General features: G+C 46.0%; 1 protein-coding gene across 1 annotated transcript in view; it reads left to right on the forward strand.

The window, feature by feature from the left end:
• Window positions 1–18,258, forward strand: part of LRIG1 (leucine rich repeats and immunoglobulin like domains 1) — a 94,479-nt gene that overhangs the window by 58,982 nt on the left and 17,239 nt on the right. The window contains 6 exon segments of the mRNA XM_071439384.1: window positions 627–770; window positions 2,993–3,136; window positions 4,314–4,457; window positions 8,757–8,900; window positions 12,978–13,058; window positions 18,007–18,078. Coding sequence (XP_071295485.1) covers window positions 627–770; window positions 2,993–3,136; window positions 4,314–4,457; window positions 8,757–8,900; window positions 12,978–13,058; window positions 18,007–18,078 — 729 coding nt within the window.

Genomic DNA, 18,258 nt, shown 5'->3' on the forward strand with positions numbered 1-18,258 from the left:
GAGTGGAGAGAGAACAACCATTTAATCATTAAAGTGGCTTTCTGAATATTGAGAACAGCCATGTCTCTGATTATTTGAAGAAAATGGGGTCAAGCAGGGTAACACATTCCCACAGGATGTTGCTATTCAGAGAAATATGAAATAATCTGTATTTTAGATACCTTTGAAGAGGTGCAGGCAAGTAGTCTGCCTGCATTAAACTTTACACCCAAGTTTGTGTTCCTGGTTGCAAGAGGGTATAAGAGAGTGGTGTTGTGACTGATGTCCTGCAGAAACAGCCCCCTGTGGCTCAGACCAGGATCCAAATAAAAAAGACCTCTGGGACAGCTGCTGAGGGGAAAATGGGGAATGAATAGCATCATCCTGCCCTGGAATAGTCTCCAGTTTCTGGCTTCCACTCCTGATTGCCTTGTTCAAGTAGGAGGATGTCAGGGAGCTCTTTGGAAGTGCCCAGCAATTCTCCACATTCATCACAGGCTCTGGGAAAGGCCATTTGTGCAGCCAGAAATTCAGCTGGTTTTGAAGCCACCTCTGTAGTTTCACCAGCTTGTCTGGAGACCAACTAAATGCTGACAAAAGGTAATTTCTGACAGAAGCATTCATTTTTCTGCTGTGATTTATTGCAGCTACCTGGGGAGCAACAGAATCAGCACCCTGGAGCCCGGTGCCTTCGACAGCCTGTCCCGGACCCTGCTGACACTCAGGCTGAGTAAAAACAGGATCACTCAGCTTCCTGTCAAGGCCTTCAGGCTGCCCAGGCTAATTCAGCTGTGAGTACAAATGACCAGTTTAATTAAGCTCAGCCACACTTCATGGAGATAAAATGATCCTGGGGGTGTGCACAGCAAATGTCACCCATCCTCACCTACTGTGTATGAAATGGAGAATTCACTGTGCAGGAGTTCTCTGCCAGCTCCTAGGAAGACACACTGGGAGAGGGTTTTGTCTTGTAACTCTTGGCTTTTCAGGTCATTATTTGGATCAGGTGGGGAGGGAGGGAGGAATGCTGCAACAGATATCAGCATCTTTTGCACTTGACAGAGTGAGACAAATCCATTCCCTTGCAAGCTGCTGGTGTCTGTGGTGCAAGAGAGGTTTGCAAGATGTTTCCATTGAGAGGGACAGAACTCAGCTGCTGTGTTAGTGTTTCAGGGCCACACAGGTATCTTTATGTGCCAGTAAAAAAGCAATGAGGGAAGGTTGTTAAACTGTGAGGTGATATTTGGGCACAGAAAATTGCAGCTCAGATGAGTTAACACACACGGTGGTTGTTCTGCCTGCGTGGGGACACACAGACATCTGCAGCTATAAACATGCTTTATGTGTAAAAAAGTGGCCACTTAATGGCACTTTTCTCTTCTGCTGCTGTTGTAGAAATGGGCCCAGCCTAGGGCTCCTTGCAATCTTTCCATCAAATTTGAAAGACAAAAGGTCTACCTCTGTCTGTTAACATAAAGTCCACAAATGCTGTTGGAACTTGCACCTCTAAGTGTCAACCTCTTGACTGAGAGAGAAATCCTGAAGCCAGGGTGTGCCCAAGGAGAGTGTGTGCATTTGTGTCTGCATACATGCAGGATTTACAGCCAGTTTGGGATGGGATGGGGCACACAATATGAAAAGTCTGCTGCCTCTCAGCTGGAAGTTGCTGTCCATTGAGCGAGGGCTTCTAATTCACTGTGTTTGACTGCATCATGTGTAGAACTGTAATGAAAACAACTCAGTCTGTTTAGGAACATGGTTTGCACTGAGAGATGGAGTAATTGGTGCTCTTAATGACTGCCTCAGAGCTGGTTGTTTAACTCTGCAGATAAACATGAATGAATTGCAAGTTACCCAGATTGGTGTGTTGTAGGATTTGTGTACAGTTCTTTTTCTGGCAAAGCCTGTTTCACTAATAGCCCAGGAAGTGCAGTACCACAAGGTACTTTAGGCCTGCAAAATCTTTATTGCTTACTTGACTTTAATTATTCTCAACTTGAGCCCAAGTTCAACATTGTTTTTTTGGGCAGTTGAAAAGTAAGCTTAAAGTCTCTATGGCTTCTTCATCTTTTCCAAAACAAGTTTGGATGTTGTAACCTCCACCATTTTCCTCAACACAAACACTGAATAGGGAACTATCCTCAGCTTAATCTTGTATGTGTGGGAAAAGTATCAGTTTTAAAAGCTTTAGCTTCAGCTTTTAGTGCATTGTGTTGAAGTTCTCCACTGACTTAACAGAACTGGATTTTCACCTGGTATGTCTGGGTCAAGCAATCCATAAGACTGATGTAGGTTGGTAAAGAGTGCTGTGATGATGTTCATATTGCTGTTCAGAAAAAAGATATTGCCAAAATTTAGGGGTCCTTCCCCACCCAGGGAAGCTCAAACGAAATTTAATGAACCAGGCTGGAAACGATTGTATACACAAATATTAAGACTGCATTGTTATTGGAAACACTTTCACTCTTTATTAGTTTCTGATAGTAGAAAAAAAAAAAAAGTGACATTTTTCAGGGGGACTGAAGGCTTTCCTTTCAGACTTGGCCATAAAGTTTCCTCTTGTGCCCACAGTTTTGGGGCACCTGCATGTTTCAGAGCACATTTTTACTGGGCAATTACAAGTCCTATAAAAACAATAGATTGTAAAGGAAATAATGCCAGTGTTTTGGTTCAAATGGTGTCTGTGCTTGAGGGAGGATGGAGAGTGGGAATTGATGAGAAGGATCAATGGTTGAAAAGAAATGCAGAGAGAGGAGGGATGAAGAGGAATTGCTGCACTGTGTAATTTCTCTGTAGTGAAAGCCTGTCCCAGGGTGAGTTTGTTTAGGAGATCACACCCAGCTGCCTTCCCTGGATAGCTCTGGGATTGAAGGTTTCCGGTGCTGTTCTGCTGTCTCCTGGGAACCACTGACACAGGAGCTGTTGGCATTGCTGCCCCCATTGTGTGCTGCACACATGACTGGCTGAGAAAGGGCTGGGCTTTAACCAACTTGTATGGCCTTGGTGATTTCAGGGAGCTGAACCGCAATCGCCTCCGCCTGATTGAAGGGCTGACGTTCCAGGGGCTGGACAGCCTGGAAGTGCTGAAACTGCAGCGCAACAACATCAGCAAACTGACTGATGGGGCCTTCTGGGGCCTGGCCAAAATGCAAGTTCTGTAAGTTGGTGCTGTCACATCCTTCTCTGTATTTTAGCAATGACCCGTGCTGCTTCTTGTGCTCCTTTCTCTGTCCTGCACGCCCAGAGCTGCTGCAGTGGCATTGCCACTTCTCTCTTCACAGAGAAAAGCAAGGCGTAATTTTTCTCAAGAATATTTCTGAGATTCACATTCTCTGAACCTCAGAGAAAGAAAACGCAATTCTTATTTTATTTGCTGTGCCTGTGTTTGTGTAAAAGTAGAATGCAATATGGAGATTTTTTATCTAAAGTAATGGTGGTTTATTTATGAGCGTGTGTGTGTCGGGACTGTCAGCTGACAGTCACAAGATTCCCTACAGTTGTGTGCAGAGTTGAGTGGTTGGCAGCAATGTAAAATAGTGTAATATAGTATAGAATGATATAGTGTAATAAAGTAATTAATCAGCCTTCTGATAAGATGGAGTCAGATACATCATTCTCCCCCCTCGTTGGGGTGCCTACAAATTCGATACAGCAGCTTCTCTTTAGCTGACCCACAGTTTGCAAAACCTCACTGCTTCAGCAGGTGTTCAATAAAAACAGCACTGTTTTTTAAGCTGTGGCACTATTCCTTGGAAAGTTTGACAGTTTGAATGTTCAGCATTTATCTCAATTGGTCTTTAAATATCTGGCTTCTGCAAATTTGTTTTGGCTGATAAATGGAAACTCTTTGCTGCAGACAGCATCATTCCACCTCATGGGATACCTAGAAACCAAGCTGGCCATTCTTGATGATGCTTTCTTTCCATCCCAGAAAATAAATTGATTAGTCATTGCAGAGAAATACCTGAAGCTTCCAGCACCCGTGGCTTCCAGGTGTGTTTGTGAGGTCCCAGGTGGTGAAGGCAGCAGGTTTCTGGGTGCTGCTGTCACACAGCTGAGATTCTGCAAATACAAACTTGAATGGGATGCTTTAAGCCCAGTTTACTTGCAGTGGAGCTTCTCTCTGTAGTCACATCTCCTTGTGGGGATTTCCCTTGTGTTGTCCTTGAATTTCTAGCTTTGTTTGACAAGAAATGCCCACACATGCATGTGTCCACCTGGGTATGTGGAAAGGTGTGTAGGAATGGCTAAAATCCCAGTTCTTTTTGGAAATGCTTCCAGCATTTGACCAGTGCTGCTTATCTGTCAAAATTCCTTCTGGTTTTTCTCCACAGGCACCTGGAATACAACAGCCTGACAGAAGTGAACAGTGGCTCTCTCTATGGCCTCTCCTCTCTGCACCAGCTCCACCTCAGCAACAACTCCATATCCCGCATCAACCCCGATGGCTGGAGCTTCTGCCAGAAGCTGCATGAGCTGTGAGTTGGTTTCTGTGGTGTTGTGTAATGCTGGCAGGAGAGCGGGGAGTAAGGAATTTTCTCAAGACTTAGAGCTCCCACTCTATCAATCTGTAGAAATGCAGGAACTGCAGGCTCCTAAGTGATGCCCTTGTTATTTATGATGTTATGACCTTCAGAGCACCTGGTTAAAACACATTTGTACCAAAAACAAAGGCTAGAACCCACTAAAAGTGCACAGTGCCAAAAGACCTGGAGAGTTTGTGAGCTGTGGCTTGCCAATGTTTTTAGCTAGTGAGTTACAAGACTTGTAACTTGCCATATAATAACTGTACAGCCTGAAGGAAGCTTTGCTTTATCCTCTGTATTTACAAAGAACAACCATGCTTTCAACCAGCAGAGATTTGGCCCTTTCAAGGCAGTTCTCCTTGTTGCTCCTGTTTACACTTTATCCTTCCTGTGAGGTTCAGTTGTTGAAAAGTAAATACATGGGCTTTGCTCTCCTGAGGTGCTGGGGATGCAGCCTGGCAAATGAAGGGCAGCCCCACAAGGGTGTCTTGTGGATCTGTGGCACTTCTTAATGCCTTTCTGAAGAGCCAACAGGGATGCTGGCAGTATTTACAGAAGGTGCTGCCATCCCCTCGTGGGACTGTGCAAAGCTTTGCTTTTTACTTTGATCAACTTGACACTTGGTCAGTGTAGATGGAATTCATTCTGCTTGGTGCAGGAAATGTTAAACATTGTCAGGGAGTCTCCTATCCACCAAAAAGCAGCTTCCTGCTGCCAGAGGCCTCACTCTGCTCTCACACTGGAGGTTGGTATCTGCCCACCCAGCTGTGAGTCCTGAACCTTTGGGCTGTGGGCTCAGAGATGGATACACATGACACATGTAATTTCTTTATGTTAAGAATTAACATGCTAGCCCTGTGGTTTTCTCTTGAACCCAAATTATTTGTTCAGATGGTGGTTATTCTTTGGGGGTGCAAGGAAGTACTTTATTTTTTGTTTTAATTCAATACACACGTGATTGTTGAATTACCTAATTTTTCAAATTGCTGCAGAACTGCCCATGCCTTGCACAATTCAGATCCTCACATGATATTTTGCTAGATTAAGGCAGTGTTAATGAAGAGATCTTCAAGGCAGCAGATCAGAATTGGAACTGTGCTCTGCCTTTGGTCTGTTAAAATCTGAAGCATCAAAAAAAGGGGACATCAAGGCACTCACAGCTGAATCCTTGGAACAGCCAAATGCAGATCACTGCACTGCATAGAACCAAATATTTGGTGCCTGTGCTGAGCTTTATTCCAGCCTGGGTTGGATGGGGTGGGTCAGGCCCACCTGCACCTCCCAGGGCTAATGGCAGAACTCTTTTAGGGAGAGCTGAGCTTGTCTTCTCTATATGACTCTGTCTTGCAAACCCTCAAGGTTTAGTTTGGAGGTTGCTTGTCATGCTGAGTCCTTTTTCTCAGGTATGGATTAGGATCTCACCCAACAAGCAGTTCTAATGGTGAGCTGTCCTGTCTTAGAAGCAGTAATTGCAGAAACTGGGTGCAGGATGGGGTAGGTTTGGAAGATGCCTGGTGGTGTGAGGTGGTGTGAGGCACTGGGGTGTGCCTGGCCTGACAGGCAGGATTGTGCTGCAGTTTGAGGCCATGGCTGAGATGGGGAAAGTGATTGTGTGGGAGTTAGCACAGCCCTGCAAAGTCCTGCAGGCTCTCTCAGGTGCTGCCTTCAGGGTAAAGCTGCTGCAGGGAGCCATCAGATATCAAACTGAAACTCCTGTAGGAGAGATCTGTGCTGAAATGCCAGGGTGAGGAAAGGAAGCCATGGGCACATCCAGACTGACTCGTGTACTTTGTTGGTGGTTTCATTCCTGATTGAAAGATCCTTGCTCACCTCCCCTGTTGCTAAATCTGCTGGGTTTCAGTTACCTGAAAACACTGTGGCTGTACAGGGAATGAATTTCAGTCTTCTAAGGAGGGTGTTGATCATCTGAAGGAGGAGTTATCTCATTCAGTTGCTGGGACAAAATGTGAACCCAAGGCTCTGGGCTGATGTAAGAGCTGACAAGGAGAGAAAGCTCTTGCCTTGTTCTGAGCATGAAAAAGGGCTGATTGTATTCACCAGTCAGGTGCTGGAGCATCAGCATCATGGAAAAACCACAGTGGGAGCAGAGGATTTCATCAGAGGTAAATGGTGACTTGGCTGCTGGGTCTTTCCTTTCCTTTTTACCTGTAACTTGGTCAGGGGGAGTGAAGTGTGTTAGAGGTACCTGATCCAGAACAGGCTGGCAGCAGCAGCTCCAGTTGCACAACAGGGTTCTGGTTAACCCCATTCTGCACCAATTCTGGCATGGTGCTCAAAATCTGCTTCTCACCAGGCTGGAAGGGCTGTGTAGACAAACGTTGCCATTGATTCATGCCAGTGATTTCTCACTGGTAGAGATGCCAAGCTTGGTGAAGCAGCAGAGATCTTCCCTCAACCAGATCACCCACACTGCTGAGCTGAGGGGGGAAACCTGATGTTTTGCAAATTGGGCCTGGGGCAGGAAGCAGAGCCCTGGAGAGCTGAAGAAGCCACTGCCAGGTGCAGTAGCTCCTGAAACTTTGCATGTGTGACACCATTGAGAGTCACCACGTCCTGCTGCTGTCTGTCCATCTTGGGGTGAAATCCAAACAAACAGGGGGAACATGCCTTCACCAGTTGTGGCAGGAACCCCTGTGTGTGGAATCAAAAGGAACTATTTATTTTCTCAGCCAGGTTTAAGATTACTTTTGAACAACTTTTTTTTTTAAGCCAAATTCTTTAATAGCAGGTGAGGACATAATTTTGACCAGATGCCAGTTCTTCATAACTAACACTATAGCTTCTTTAGGAGTGAAAGTATGTTGTCCCATACCTTCAAACTCATTAATCTTTGCTGAATTTTTTAAAAGAGCTTGCCCTCTGCCCACTCACACAGCTAAAAGATAGACAGCCCCCTTGCCAAGTAAATGACACTCTCAGTGCTCTGGAGTATGTGTCTGTTTGGACTTTGGTTTTGGCTTTGCAGTGAATTTCATGCAAGCCCTAGACACATTTTTAAGCAGACTCATTAACAGGCAGTGCTAGAAGAGGAATTTAGAGGTTTGGAACTCCGTGATTTTTTTTTTCTTGTCTGTACAGTGAAGAATTTCAGTGCTTGCTCAAAGCTGTTTCACTTTTTCAAAAGTTGAGCAGCCCAAACCCTCACATCTTTTGAAGCGAGTGGCACTCCCAGGTCACCAAGGAGGTGGTTTTGAAAATCTGGTGCCTGCTGCTGTTCTCATTTGAGAATCCAGGCTGGCCTTCCACAGTAAAGCAGGGCTTTATTCTGGATAGAAGGTGGTTGCACAGTGTGTGGGGTGGCTGCAGCAGATCCCAAGGCTTGCCCTCAGTGTCACATCTCCAAAGCCTCATCCACACCTTGCTGGGAGAGAAAAGCAGCTGCCTTCCTGCCAGCTTCCAAACTGCAACAGGAGCAGTGCTGGAAAAAAACCTCCCAGACCAGAGATAATGCAGGCAAGGGGAAGAGATAGGTGGAAAACTAAGGAAAAAAAACCAACCCCAACCCTCCAATAGCCTCTTGTAAGTGGAGAGGATTTAAGGCAAACTGTGCTCCTTGACAAAGGGGAGTGGGAGGAAGGAAAGGTGGCTGGTTTACAGCAGACACCTCCTTTCTGTGGGTGAAAGGAAGCATTCAATTGCCTTGTGGTGAAATGCTTTTGGCTCTGCACTGGGGTGGAGCCCAGGCACCCACACCCAGAGCCTGGGGCTGGCTGTGCACCAGTGCAGAATGATAAGGCACCTCCTGAGCACAGCAGCCTGCACTCTGCCAAGAGGCTGTGTGAGCTCCAGAATCCATCAGTGTGACATCACTCTGCACCTCACAGGGCGTGGGCAGCAGGGCCTGCTGCTCCTGTGAGCCTCAGAGGGAGAGGGGATTGAGCACAGCCAAGGCTCCCAGACCCTCACCCAGCTGCAGGAGAGCTCTCCCTGCTGGAGCTGACAGAGTCTGTGTGCTGGGCTGCTGCTCTCAGTCACTCCTGGGGCAGCCTCTCTCTGTAGCCTGCACAGAAAATTGCCCCAGAGCTGGTACCAGCTGCCTCCTGCTCCTTGGTGTCCCCCATGGGTGTTTTGGGGCAATACCTGCAATCAATCCTATTTCCTCACCCCCCCAGTGCATCACCTCGTGTCAGGTGGCTCTGGGAGTCAGGCACTGCTTGGCACAGAGCAGTTTGGAAAATACCAGATGGATTGACAAGAGCTGTTTGTTGCATTTTTTTTTTTTCCCTTCAGGATTCTCTCCTACAACAACCTGACCAGGCTGGATGAGGGAAGCCTGGCAGACCTTGGGGGGCTGCACGTGCTGAGGCTGAGCCACAATTCCATCAACCACATTGCAGAAGGTGCTTTCAGGGGACTCAAAAACCTCCGTGTCCTGTAAGTTGCTCTCAGCTTTTGTCAGTCCACACCCATGTTCCCTCCCTCCACAGTTTGTGTTCTGCCACATGGTTCTGCTTTGAAGATGCTTTGGGTGCCCATGTCTGGCAGTTTCAGGTTCCTGAAGCCACCTCAGCTGACCAAAAAATCCCTGAGGTCTCATTCCTGCAGCTAATAGCAGTATTTCTCCTGCTATCACATTGATTTTAATTGAAACTCTTAGAAAAGCTTGGTTTCTTTTGGGTCATTCTGCACTCAGAAGGAGCAGGGAATGATTCCTTCTACTGACAACACTGGAAATTTGAATATCCTCTTAAATGTGCTATTGATCACTTTTGTGTTGTTTCTTTTTTAAAAAAGAAACCTGAATATTAATATAAAATTGTGAATAAATATAAAATTATTATTATTATTATTGTAAGATGATGTTAAGAAAAAAAGCAATTTGAAAACAAAGAAATGTAGAGGTTGGGCTTAGCATCTGACTGTACCAGAAGTGTAACAACACATGAAGCTTCACCCAGCCTTAAGTCCAGTCATAGAAATAAGAAGCTTTTGCAGGTAACATGCAAGTAAACAGAAGTTTTTAATTCAGTTTGGCCCATGAAACATTCTGTGCTATGATTTTCGTGGGAAACCCTGAAAAACCAAAAAGTTGCCAAGGGCAAAGTTTCATGTGCCCTAGTACTGAATTGCAGAAGTGATCCATCCAGTGCTGGCTGGGGCCATTTACCACAGACTTTTATTTTAAAACCACTGACACAATAAAATACCTGGAAATATGACACTGGAAATGAGGTTGCCTAGTCCAGATAGCAGCTTGGAAGGTTTTTGGAGCAGTAGAGCCCATGAGAGATCAGTGTGGCCTCTGTGGGGTGCAGTTGTGTTGTGTTTGTGGGACCCCCAAGGAGGGAAGGAAGGAATGATTAATCTGATTCCATGTTCTTAGAAGGCTAGTTTATTATTTTATGATCTATATTATATTAAAGAATACTATACTAAACTGTACTAAAGAATAGAGAAAGGATATAGACAGGAGGTTAAAAAGATACTAATGAAAACTTGTGACTCTCTCCTCATGGTCCAACACAGCTTGGCCCCAATTGGCCATTGAGTCAAAACAATTCACAGCAGAAACCAATGAAACAGTCACCTGTGGGTAAACAATGTCTAAACACATTCTAAAGCAGCAAAACACAGCAAAGCAAATCAGATAGTTATTGTTTTCCTTTTCCTCTGAGGCTTCTCAGCTTCCCAGGAGAAGAATCCTGGGCAAAGGGATTTTTTCAGAGAATGTGACTGTGACAGGGCTGTAGCATTGTACCATTGCACACCGAGAGCTGTGTGAGACTGAAGCACATCTGGGCTTGCCTGGTGAGCATCAGAAGATGGGGGATGCAGTTCCATGGCTGCAGCCTTGTTCTGTCTCCTCTCCTGCTCTCTCTGGGAGCTGCAGGCCCAGCACCTTCATCTGGCTCACCACAGAGTTCTCACAGCCCTTGTGACAGCACCAGACACGTTCCCAGGCTGCTTGGGTTCAGCAAACTGATTTAGTTCTTCCTTGCAAAGAAAAAAAACACACTTTGATACTTTTATTCCTCTTGAGAAGCCCATTGTGGCCTGAGTCATTAAAAGGAAATGGGAACAGAAAAATGTCCCCTCTCTACAGTACTTTTTGCATCTTACTCTTTTCTTTATTGAAGTTCATAGTGAAGGAAGTGACTGGAAAGTGAGTTTGGGTTTTGTTTGCTTTTTTTAAAGTTAAGCCAAAGCCTTTCAGGCCCTGGGCATTGAGAACGGGCCCTCTCTGAGGCAGCTGTCAAGACCGGAACTAAAGGTTTCCAAAGAAAAATGGAGGGGAAGGGAAGCTGCTCCTTCTCTTTGCTCTGCGCTGAATGTGGAGCCTCTTTTATGTCCAGGGCAGAGGGGGGGAGGTGGAGAGGGAGTGTGTGAGCGAGCTCTAATTTAATAAAGAGCAAGGCCTATTGGGTCCTGCACCTGGTGAAAAAGAGCTGAGCATGCTTTAATTATGGGCTATTGTTGGGGAGCCTTTGGTGGGTGTGAAACTGCTGAAATGTGGAGCTATTCAAATAGAGGTCAGGCCCGGAGACCTCTGAGCACAATGATTAACAAGGCTGCGAGCATTCAGGCTCAGCCAGCCAGAAAGAATAGGAAATTGGCAACAGGGGCTGGGAGAGGAGTTGGGATACAAAGAGAGCTGGGCCAAAATACCCCACTCTTTTTTTCTCCCTCTCTCTATTTTCACTCATTTGTTAAAAAGGTTTTTTATTCCTCCTTTCTAACACTAAACCTTTGAGTTGCCACTGGGTGAACAAGCAATACCATTTTCTTTCCCTTTTTCAAGAAAGCACAATGTGTGGCAGTCAATTAATAAAAGTGTGTGTCAGAGCTCCTACAGGCTGTTCCCACTTGTCTGTCTGTGCCATGGGAAAGGCTTTGCTGCTCCAAAGACCAGTAGCCCGTGGTGAAACTGAAGAGGAGAAATGTCTGAGAAGGGATTTTCCCTTAAAAAACAAACAGAACAAGGGACATGGGTTTGGCAAGCCTAGGGAAAATGTAGAAACTGAGCTCCAGGAGGATGGATTTGCTCCTGTCCCACTAGGATGGTGCTGGAAATGCCAGCACATCAAAGCATTCTCCTGGACTCATCTCTTTGGCCACCACAGCATCCTGTGTGCCCACAGCCCACGGGGATATGGAGTTTTTGTCCATGCCTTTGGCACAGAGCAGCCCCACAGATCACCCTGACATCCACAGTGATGCTGGCTAAGGCCAGGGCTCTCCAGGGATGTGAGATTCAGGTCTCAGGCTTAAGCCAGCTGAGAAACAGGAATTGTGGCTTTTGGCCATCTCCCTTCACATCTTTAGTTCACCCTAAAGCAGAGAAAGGAGCAAAGACTGAGCCAGCTGAGGGAAAACATTCCCATATTGAAACTGGGCTTCTCTTAAATTTGTTTTCCCTTCCTGTGAGTTACTGTGTATTTGTGCTGTCCAGAATCCACACTGTGTTGCCTGTGTCTGGAGTGTTGCAAAATGCAGGGGGACTTGGTTTTTCTTTATTTGGTCTTAATATTTTTTTATCTGGAAACGTTTTGATAATCATCTTCAAAAGGCGTGAAAGGAGTACCTGAGGGCTCAGGGGTTATCTGGATGGTGAAGTTTGCTTTGGTGCTGTGTTTTGCCAGGTTTTAAATCAGAGTGATGTAACAAAACCAACAAAGCCTATTTAGTGTTTCTTTCTTTTTACTTAACATTGGAAATGATGAATTTCTGTCTGTGTTGCTGGGTATTCATTGCTAGCTGGATTTAAAAGCTGGGAGGGAAGGATTTCTAAACAGTCTGTTTAAACAGCTTTTGTGGATCTCTCTGTTTGTTCTGTGTGCTTGTTTTTCTTTAGACCTCTTTGACTCTTGTAATTGATGGTCAATTTGAAAGCCAAAAGAAGCTAACTCTGAAAAAGGAATTCTCTTGGGTTTTTTTTCAAATGGTTATACAGAGTTAGGCTGGTGTAGTGATGCTGGCACTCCCCTTTGTTGAGTTTTCAAGTTCATTGCCAGAAAAAATGCAGCTTTATAGAAAATACACCAAATCATCTTCCTAAGATTCAGCTATGGACAAATATATACACTGGCATACCCAAAGTGTTCTTATTTCATGGTAGTAGCATTTAAGGACAGCTGTTTGTTTCAGTTTAATTTTGGCACTTTATTTTCACTTTCCTCCTCTTTGGATGTGCTGAACTAGAAAAGGACAGAAACCTGCTTGGTAAAAAGTAGCTGTCTCAGAGGATTTCAGCTAGGAGTGAGCCAGAGCTCTGGAATGCACCATTCCAGGGCAGGAGAAGTGATTGGTGCTGCTTTGCTGCAGGACTCTGCATTTTCTGATAACTGTCAGGAGAAAATGGGAGGCTCTCATGTGGCTCAGTATTCTTTAATATAATATAGATCATAAAATAATAAATTAGCCTTCTAAGAACATAGCTTCCCTCCATTTTTTTGTAACAGTGGCATTGGGACCCAGGTGCTGATTCTGAGCTCTCTCTTGTGCTCTCCCCAGGGAACTGGACCACAACGACATCTCAGGCACAATAGAAGATACCAATGGAGCCTTTACAGGCCTGGAAAACCTGAGCAAGCTGTGAGTATCCCTGGGCTTGGATTCTGCAAGCCAGTTTTGTTGTGTGCCTGTGTGGGGTTGGGTCTGTCCCTTTTTATGCAGCCTGCCTCACCTTGGAACAAGACAAAAATCAGCAGAAAATCTGAGCTGTGGTAGTTTTGCAGGCTCACTGCAAGGGTGCAAATGTGGTTTATAAGCAGGTATGAGGCAATTATTTCCTTTCAAAATCGTGAGCAGACAGTGCCACACACTGCAGTTCAGACACAGGGAGGAATTTGAGCTGTTTTCACGTATAAAACTCAGCACAACCATTCCTCACTTCTAAAAGAAACAAGCAACAAAACCGACCCCTCGCAGTGTGCAGCGAGGCACTGATTGATGCAGCAAATAACAATAAACAGAAGAGAAAAATCTCCCCACTTCCTGCTACAGCAGAGGGTTGAAACAGGATTCCTTTCTGTGGGATGCTCTTTCTGAGAGTGATCTTTTGGGCTCAGTTCCATGTGCAGTGACAATAAAAGGCACCATGGGGCACAGGCTCTTGAAGAGATAAAAAGGCTCCCGAGGCAAGCATGCGCCTTGCGAGTGTTTATGGCTTGCTTGGCCTTGGCCAGGATTTTCACATTGCTCTCTGCAATCCCTGTCCCATCTGAAGCAGGGGGATATAAATCAGCCCTGTCAGAGGAGCCTCTGATGGCTTGTGACAAATCAAGAGTCTCTCTCTAATCATTACCTCTTGCCTTTGTTGAAGTTCCCAGTGCCCCCCCTGTGCCGCTGTCTGTGCTGCTGGGATGGCACAGCCAGAGGTGCAGTAAAAGCACCTCGATAGAGAGCAGATGGCTGCAATGAATCCTGGCAGGAGGAGGGACATTGTCACGCTCTCATCTGAGACTCCTGGGGCAGAGGGACAGGCAGGGATTGTGGGGAGACAAATCTGGAATCACAGACAGAGATGGCATTTCACTGCTGCTGAGGGGAGTCGCTGCAGAGGGGCCCAAGCTGCAGCTGCAAGTAAAGTGGGGCAGAAGGCAGAGCAGGATTTAAGGACAGGGGGAGCCAGGCAGGGAAGCAGAGGCGGTGTGGGGGTGAGAGAGAAGTGAGTAAGAACTGCTGTGCATGCAGAGTCAGGGAATCTTCCCATGACTGCCAGAAAAGAGGCAGAGGAGCAGATGTGGTGGGTAGAAGAGTTTCTTGGCTGCCTGACTGAAGTGTTTGGTTTGTCTGAAGAAACCAGTGAGAGCATGTGAGCAGCTGGAAGGGTGATGGGAGCAGAGACTGTGTCCAGTGGGATTTGCAGGCTGTAAGGATTATGAGTTTATAGTGCTGCTTTGACAGGAAGAGAAGGAAAGGAGCAGAGAGAGCTGTCCTGGTGGTGCATCCCTCCAACAGGGCCACAGGCATGGGAGCAAAACTAGTGGTCCCCAGTGATTAGGATATGTTAGAAATGCTGGGTGCAGATAACAGGAGAGTGGTGACAAGTCCAGAGGGGGACAGCATGGAAGGAAAGAGCTCAGCAAAAGGATTGCCTTGGAAAGCAGGAGCAGTGAGCCCTGATGAGCTGTGGGGGTCAGGCAGAGGCCAGGAGGAGCAGCAAGGAGCAGGAGGAGGAAGGAGGGGAGCAGGGGCAGCCTGTGGGGTTTTGTGCTGGGAGCTCTGGGCACAGCAGCTTTTGCTGTCCCCTGTGAAATGCCCTGGCCTGATGTGATGTTCATCACCCAGCACAAGGAGCCCCTCCAGAACATGGCTGGTTTGGGCTGCTGGTAGCCAAGGATGCACTGAGGGCTTGTGCAAGTCCAAGGCAGTTTGGTTTATATCTTTATTTCCTTTGCTGACTGATGCCTGTCACTGCACATGGACTCAGGCCAGCTCTGAGGCTGGCTGAGGGATGTGTGCAGGGAGGGTTTGTGCAGGGGATTGCAGCACATCTCTGAGCATGTGGATTAGGTTGGTTTGGGGCAGACAGGAGTGGTTTAATTACCTGCTGTGGGACAGACAGCTTGCTGGGATTGTTCACTGTCAGCCAGAATGGAAGGCTAAAAAACGCTCAGAACATGAAATTATTTTATTATTACTTGTTTTTGAGGCATTTTGAGAATACTTGTGAGTGGCCACTTTTAGAGGGATCTCTTCAGAACTGTTTTAGCTTATCAGCACATAAATCCCAAACTGATGATTTCTAAGGCTGAAGTGGGTATCAGGATTTTTTTTTGGAAAATAAAAGATCAGCCCTTTCAGCAAACATTTCACTGTGTGATTTAGGGCCTGTGTTTAAACCGTCAGCCTCTTTAAATGCATTAGCATACAAAAAATAAATGGGCACTTCAGAGGAGACCTTCCAATGAATTAATAATCACCTCAGCTCTGTGGAGATTGCCTTAAAAGCCCTTCCCCTTTGATCTGGCACAGATTAGCCTCTGAAAGGATTTAGCACAGAGAGGGTTGTTCGCTGACATGAAGGTGTTAAACAGAGATGGAGAGAGGCCAGTCACTTTAGCCTTCCCTGAATTATATATGAAGCTCTCCAGGATGGAGAGCACAGGCCTAAATTAAAATGTTGCTTGAAGAAAGAGGGAGTTGAGAAGCACTGGAGCATAAAAAGCAGCGGTGGAATCACTGCAGAGCAAGGAGGTTCCTAATCATTCAAGCTGCTAAATGTAACCAGCTTTTTGATGGCTCACTCAGCGAGGTCTTCCTGCAGGTGCAAAACTGGCTGGAGGAGAAAAGGCTGCAGCGAATTGTGTGCTTGGCATGTAATGACACTGGTGCAGTCTCCAGGAGAGCTTGTGCTTGGCTCTGCCCCTGGAGGAGGTTCAGGCCAGCAGTGGGATGGCTGATTGTGGCTGTGTTCTGCTGCCTTCACATTCCAGCCTTCCACAGCCCTTTGATGGGGGCCTCTAGGTTCAAACTCTCAGATTTCTAGAGGCACTTAATTGAATTAGTTGCAAGGAGTAATGAGTTTGCTGAGGCCTGACTTGTTATGTGTGTTAGGTATTTCTCATGTCCAGGCATCGAGCTGTGTGCACCTACACAAGTGCTCTGGTTATATATTCCCTTCCCCAGATGCACTCCTTATCTCTGCACAGATAACTAAACAGATAGCAGCAGTGTCTCCAATTTTCAAAGACCAAAATCCACTGAACAGTAATAGAAATCTGCAGCTATCAAACCCAAGCTCAGCATAATTTTTTTAATTTTTTTTTTTCAGCTGCAGTTGCCCATCTAACTTGCATTAGAATCATAAACGTTGGAAAAGATCTTTAGGATCATCAAGTCCAACCATTAACCTAGCACCATCACCATGTTCATCATTAAACCATGGCCTGAAGTGCCACATCCACATGTTTTTGAACAACTCCAAGGAAAGTGACTCTGCCACTTCCCTGGGCAGTCTGTTCAATGCTTACAACCCTTTCTCTGAAGAAATTTTTCCTAAAATCTAACCTAAACCTCCCCTGGCACAGCTTGAGGCCATTTCCTTTAGTCCTTATTTTATCCTTACCTTGTCCTTAAAGCACATTTATTAGGAATATGGCTGCAGAAATCAGTGTTTATGGATGCAGCCATTTGACCAGAGTTTACATATAGTAAATTATTTACTGTATTAATCATTCTAATGGATTTCTCAAAGCCTTCATTAATGCAACATCCCTTTTACCAAATGATGGCACACATGATTGCACCCATCCTTTGGTGCTGAGGGTACTTGAGACTGGCCTTTCCTGGAGCCTATATATAACCAAATTATCCTGACATTTGAAAAGTGCTTTGTGGAAAGCCTTGACAAGTTCTTGGAAATGTATTTGCTCATGGAATGGCTGCACATGCTCCATCTTGTACTCCTCTCCTTTCCCTGGCCGGTGAGCAAGCAGTGGGGCCATCACAGCTCTAAGTCTTTTTGGGGTGCAGAAATGGCCTTCACACCCTATCCTGAAGGGCAGCTCTTGAATGAAAACTCAAAATCAAATGCAGCACCAGATGTGCCCTTTTTCCACCTGAGGTGTGGGTGATGGCTTGCCCTGGACACCACGTGGTGATAACAGATGCAGCTGGAGGATGAACCTTGGAGGGAGCCTGGGGAAGGAAAGCAGTTCCTAATTGATGACACTGGTTGATGTTTTATTAAAACAGGTGAGGGCACTATCCATTTGGCACAAACCCTGCCCCTGGCCACCAGCACTGGTCAATATTTATGGAGAACTGTTGCTCTGGAAATGGCAGCTGGGCTGGGATGTCTCCAGCTGGCTGTTTCCTGGTGATAGCCCCCTCATGCCACTGCTGATTCAGAGGAATGCTCTCTGGTCACAGATGCAAACCAACCCATTCCTCAGCCCTGGGCATTACCTGTTCTGCCTTTGGCTCATTGAAATTGTCCCTTGGCTATGATCTGCTGCATGGTGTTGCTCTGCTGTTGTATTTAACAGGAAGGAATGAGCAGTGCCTGCAGTCAGCTGCTGTGTGAATGTGCAGCCCTCAGCTCTGTGTGCTGATAGCTGCTAGCCCAAGCACCAGGAAATAAATCACCACTCTTCTTCCTGTCTGGGAAGAAGTCAGAAATGAAAAGTTTGTGGGGAGAAACCAGTATCTTGTTAAGCTGTCACTGCACTTAATCCTGTCCACAGCCAGCCTGTGAAGAACAGAGGGGACTTTCTGTTACTCAGCAAGCTGGTTCCCAAGCACAGGAGCAAACCTGCGTTTTTACATGATATGGCACATTCCCTTCTGTGCTGTCATCACTATTAAATTCAAATACAGATAAAAGGATTTAATTTCAGGAGCAGGAAAGCGAGTGTGCTTCAGCCCTCCTAATCTCTGTGCAGTTCAGATTTCCTGGGACTTAACACTGAGTGTGTATATCAGATAAAGCCACACTAATTGTGTTCCTTCTTCTTTTTTTTTTTTTTTTTTTTTTGTGCCCCCCCCTCCCCATTTTCTTTCTGTTTATCTGGCACTGGATGTTTGGAAACTGCAGAACTCTGTTTGGAAACAAGATCAAGTCGGTGGCCAAGAAAGCGTTCTCAGGGTTGGAGGCTCTGGAGCACCTGTGAGTAACCCACCATGCCTCAGAGTTTGGGAAGGGGGGGTCTGCCAAAAGTAGCTGCTTGAGAAATCTGCTAGCAATTTAATAGTGTCTTTGTAAACTGAGAAGCCAGTCCATTTGTGGGGGCCACCTGCTTCCTTCTCATTATAAGTCCGCCTCAACTTTGGCCTTTTTTTGTGCCAG

The sequence above is a fragment of the Agelaius tricolor genome, unplaced genomic scaffold (assembly GCF_023055355.1).
Source record: "Agelaius tricolor isolate 1412-34295 unplaced genomic scaffold, bAgeTri1.0.p SCAF_14, whole genome shotgun sequence".
In the NCBI taxonomy this organism is placed as follows: domain Eukaryota; kingdom Metazoa; phylum Chordata; class Aves; order Passeriformes; family Icteridae; genus Agelaius; species Agelaius tricolor.